Genomic DNA, 5,125 nt, shown 5'->3' with positions numbered 1-5,125 from the left:
GATAGTTGATCCACAACAGAACTCCGAGCTCATTATTTTAGTCGGTTTATTTTAGTTTTTTTCCCCCATAAGTAGTTACCTTTTATTTTGAAAAAAAATAATCTTTAGGGTGGCTACTAACTTTTAAAAAATAAAACAAATAAATTATGTTTTAGTTGTTTCAAATAGTTTTTGATAAATTTAATTCAAATTATCTTTTCAATACAAAGTATTTTTTATAATTATAACTAAATGAAAATACTCTTTATTTTATTAAATTTCTAAAAATACAAGGCTTAGTGCCTCTTAAATTTAAACAAATGGGTCTTAGATATTGTTCACTTCAATTCTTGATTTTACTAAACTTGTAATATTAGTTGCTGATATTTGCCAATATACATTAGTGGACCTTAATTAAGATATTAAGTAGAACATTTAAGCGAGACCAAGTGAATATTAATTCAGGGTTGAATAGTTAAATTATGGTCAAATAATGATGTGTGCAGTAATAAATTAATAAAAAAATTATAAAAATAGTTTAATTGTATTTTTAATCCTTTTAATTTGAATTATGTGTGACGTTGGTTTTTCAAGTTTTTTTAAAAAAGTAAATTAAGTCTTTCTATTTTTTAAATTTAACAAATTTGATTCATGTATCAATTTTCTTTTATTTAAAATTTCCAAATTATCATTCCTACTCAAAATCTTTATGTATTGAATTTATTAAACTTTTTTTAACCTAAACTTACTAACGAGAATATTGAATTTTATTTAAATTAAACATTAATCTAATTTTTTTCTATTCAAATCTCGATTTCACATTTTATTAAATCTTTAAACTTTATCAAGTTTTCACTAAATTTCTAATACCTAAATTATGTTTTTTTTAATTACAAATCCATCCTAAATCTTCAAATGTTTGAATAAAAAAACAAATAAAAAACTAATCCTTATATTTTCAGTCAAATATAATCAAGTTTTTTTTTTATATTTTCGTTACTTTAAAAATCATTTAAGTTTAGTTCATTTTCTCTTTTGGTTACTTTTTTTAAAGTTAGGAATAATTTAATTTACTTTTTCTTTAGAATTAGGATAAATTCATCCATATAAAAAATTTATTACATTTTACCAAAAATATAAAGATTAAAATATTTTTTTTATAAAAAAAATGTACCATCACATTATTTTAGAAAAAATAAATAAATTTGAAGGGTAAGAAAAATGATACGAGATAAACTAGTACACGCTGTGATAGCACTTGTACAATCAAGCGAAACTAAAAAGGACGCGAAGGAGAAAAAAGCAGATCCTTCCCGAGAGAGAGAGATCAGTAGTGTCAGAGATGGCGAGAGGGCAAGTTCTGAGCGCGTACCGGGCGCTTCTGAAAGCGACACGGAAATCATTTTCCGGCGACACCATGATGCTGAAGGAATCAGCGTTGGAAGTGAGGAACAAGTTCGAGGAAAACAAGAGCGTGAGCTCCCAGGCGGAGATCCAGAAGCTTCTCCTAGAGGCTGAAGAGGCCTCCCATTTCATCACCACCATGATCGTCCAGGCGCAACTCAATCCCGATTCTGGCACCTACTGTATGCTCACCTCCTGTTTGTTATTTTGCTTCCTCTTTTTTCGTTTTTCATTCCTCGGTCAGCACTACCACATCGCAGTTGCACGAACTTTTAATTATATGGAATTATGTCTTACACTACTTGAAAGACTCGCATTCCAGTCTTTGTACATCAAAAAAATAAAAAAAATCATTATGTCATGGAGCTTGCATTAGAAATAGGAAATCATAACATAAATGTGTTACTTCAGCTGGTTTATTGAAAAAACTTGGCTTTTGTTTATTGTTAAGTCGGAGCAGAATGATACTAATGACTTGTCCGCAAACTCTTTCATGTTCCTATTTACACTTGTTTTGAATTTACTTGCGTTTGTGGCATGCCATTTCGGCAATAATCTTCGCAATTCCTGATTAATAAGAGAATGACATTTCCAATTATGACCATTCGTTTCTGAGATAGGTTTTAGCCGCTGCCTTCTAAGCGTCTTCCATTAGGAATTAGCAATTACCTTTCATTGCCTATGTAAGTCTTGAGTTCGGTCACCAGCATTAAGACCTCCTAGGGCTATGGAAGTGCATCACATGTCTTAACACAATGGGCATCTCAGTTGATTTGAGGTTATTTGAGATGTCGATGGTTATCTCGTGTGAATATTCCAAACATGGTCATTACAGGCTGGCATTTGGGATGTCTAACCATATTATATCTGCCAGCCTGCTTACTAAGAGTATCCTTATAGTTTTGTGTTTGCAATTTTGGCATTGCATTTTATCTATTTTGTTTTTATGTCTGGAGGAGCTAGGAACTTTTTTCAATAAAATCTGTATCTGGGTAGACTCAGTCCTTTCATCAATTTTTCCGAACTTATTGCTGCAGTGGTGAAGCCGGGTAAAGAGCATGCTGGGGCAACGCTTGAACTTCCCTCGGAAGAAATTATTCGGAAATCAGGATAAGACAGGAGAGAAGAGGTTAGAACAAAGTGTTTCCTCTTCTAGTTTTTTTTTTCCTGTTTAGGATCAATAAGTAGTGTTGACAGTGATTTTATGGGGGTGTTTGAATTGTTCTGCTTAGATTCCTTTATGTGGTTGTAGCTTTGTTTTTTTTTTGCTCCCAATCCTATGTTTCCTTTCAAATCTATCTAGCAGAGTGGACAGGATATAAATCTTACCGGTAAAAGTATATGATACCCTTTTTTTGTTGTATGATTACATAATGTATCCCAACTGTTTTTGTTTAATTTGCCTTCAGCAGAATTTCAAATTAGTTTAGATAAGTTTGCTGTCCCTTTAGTTTATATTCATTTCGATTTTGGTCCTTATAAAATAACACACTGACACATATCAACGGGGTAATGGGGTGTGGATCCTTGTAGTGTCTTATCACTAAGGGTGTATTTTTTTTCCCTCTGGGACCAAACTGTTATGAAAAAACAATGACAACCCTAATAAGTAGAAACTACAGGGATTAAAATCTAATGGGTGAAAATATAGGGACTGACACCTTAAAGATTGGGAGCTGATACTGAAATGAGAGAAAATATTTGTACTGATAAATTTGATTATAACAAAAACTACAACAACTCTATAAATACCAAAAAAAGCTCAAGTGGGTGAAAATATAGGGACTGGTACATTAAAGATAGGGAGCCGAAACTGAAATGAGAAAATATTTGTATGATACATTTGTTTAAGACAAAAACTGCAACAATTCTATACATACCAAAGCTCAAATGGGTGAAAACATTTGGGATTAAATTGATATTTAAACCTTTCAAATTTAAGGCTAGGTTAGACTTTCCTTCTGCATGGCAGTTTGAGGCTTTAAGGTGGCATAGCTAAGATCCCACGTGTATTTGATGTAGCACTGATCTCCACGGTGCCTTGATACATTAAAAAAAATAAAAATGCACCTGATAACCATGTAGAGTAATAATTATAACTATCAAGGCATACCCAATTGACAGTTTGACATAATCAATAGACATAGAGGCATGTTAGGTTGAAAAGAAATGTTAACAACACATTCTCTGACACATTCTTTATTATTGAGTAAAATCCATTTGGGTTCTACTAAATGCAGCAAACTCCCCCGGAAAAGGTGCAATAAAGTGAGATATAAGGCTTGCACGATGCTTTTAAAGAGCCTACCATTTTCGAAACTAGTCAAACAGTTATCCAAGTCCACCATAAGAACTCTATATGGTCATTCCCAACTCTGTTTTTGTACTGTTAATATTAAACTAGCGGCATAACTACTTGTTCCATCTTCTTTCTAGTTCAACTTCTCTCTTAGTCTTCCTTTACAATTATCAGAGTATGTTACTGCTTGTGTTTATTTTTCCTTTATTCCTCGCAAATACTGGTCAATTAGTATTTGCAAAAGGGAGAAAGTGTTAGAAATGCTTGTGGAGTAACTGCTAACTAGGTATCTAGACCTTTGTATCTGCTCGCTAGCACCATTTTCTAGCAATGCTGGAAGAAGTCCCGCAAGTGGGCGAAAGCGAGAGTATCGGTGACAATTGGTGAGGTTAAGCATATCTAATGTTTAACCGAGAGAAACAGAGTAGCACTGAGATGTAATAACATCTTCGTATTAAGGATTTAATTTGATCTATTGTGTATAGTTCTTTCTTATATTGTCAAATAAATACAAGAGTTTAACAATCACATTTGTTATCAAAAAAGTTTAACTTTTATATATATATATATAAACATTTTTTTAGAAACGATACTGAAACTTAAATGTATTAGTTTCTTATTTATTTAATTTTATGTGCCACAAGCAACTCTAAATAATCAAACGAATTTTCATATATGAAATTATAATGACACGGGGGCTAACTCAAAGCTAAACTGTCAGAATTTTTTAATCCTGATAAATTTATATATTTTTATATATAAAAAAAACTGAGAAAGGGCTGGTTGCTTGTGCAATCTATTATTAATAAGCCCTTGGCAAACTTCTATAGTGCATCGTGGGCTGTAATCCAACAAGAAGGGCTATTGCATCTTTATTCCAGAAAATTCATTCTGAAATGCAAATTTTCATTTTGGAGATGGAGGATGCAATAATGAAAGTGCAGAAAACAAATGTCCAATTCAAGTAAGTCCCAATGGACTGACACATTAATCCTTGCACTCGATCTGAGTACACTTCAAGAGTTACGTGCTCGTTCTTTTTCTTTCTCGCGAAGTAGTACAAAAAATACAATAGCAAGTTATTCTCGATATTACCGAGCAGAGACACCAATGACTAGTATATGACATAAGATACTGTCAAAGAAAAAAAAGTACATGACATGAGAAATTATTAGGTAATTTGGACATATTTGATAAACTTTTCTATAAATATTTATAAAAAAAATAAGATGAGTTTTTTCATTTAAAATTTATTTATTTTTAAGTTACAGATCATTTTAAAAATAAACTATTGTATGAGAGTCTTGACAAATTAATTTATCTTTAAACTAATTTTAGCATATAAAAAATTTTAATTTTTTTATTTTTTTCACTGTTAGATGTACTTGTAGAAATTAGAAAAGTTTATACAAACGGATTCTTGGAGATCACTACGTGTGTGTA

At 31.5% G+C, this 5,125-nt stretch overlaps 1 protein-coding gene across 3 annotated transcripts; it reads left to right on the top strand.

Moving 5' to 3' along the window:
* Positions 1-1,223: 1,223 nt before the first annotated feature.
* On the top strand, positions 1,224-4,157 carry LOC114378870 (mitochondrial zinc maintenance protein 1, mitochondrial-like). 3 transcript variants are annotated; one of them, XM_028337467.1, is made up of 3 exons: positions 1,224-1,565; positions 2,421-2,512; positions 3,624-4,157. In XM_028337467.1, the coding sequence occupies exons 1-2, from the start codon at positions 1,322-1,324 to the stop codon at positions 2,495-2,497; spliced, it is 321 nt and encodes a 106-aa protein (XP_028193268.1). In that variant the 5' UTR covers positions 1,224-1,321; the 3' UTR covers positions 2,498-2,512; positions 3,624-4,157. The 3 variants fall into 3 exon arrangements, with proteins under 3 accessions (XP_028193268.1, XP_028193271.1, XP_028193263.1); XM_028337470.1 differs by having other exon boundaries at positions 3,594-4,157; XM_028337462.1 differs by lacking the exon at positions 3,624-4,157 and having other exon boundaries at positions 1,225-1,565; positions 2,421-2,811.
* The last annotated feature ends 968 nt before the right edge of the window (positions 4,158-5,125 follow it).

This window comes from Glycine soja, chromosome 2 (assembly GCF_004193775.1).
Source record: "Glycine soja cultivar W05 chromosome 2, ASM419377v2, whole genome shotgun sequence".
NCBI lineage: Eukaryota > Viridiplantae > Streptophyta > Magnoliopsida > Fabales > Fabaceae > Glycine > Glycine soja.
Note: the sequence above shows the minus strand (reverse complement) of the source record. Positions and strands in the feature narration are given on the sequence as shown.

What these genes read in the sequence shown, in the direction of transcription:
- LOC114378870 (XM_028337467.1), top strand. Translation starts at nt 1,322, where the DNA reads ATGGCGAGAGGGCAAGTTCTGAGCGCGTACCGGGCGCTTCTGAAAGCG. An exon ending in TCCCGATTCTGGCACCTACT is followed by an intron (nt 1,566 to 2,420) that starts GTATGCTCACCT and finishes TTATTGCTGCAG; the next exon opens with TGGTGAAGCCGGGTAAAGAG.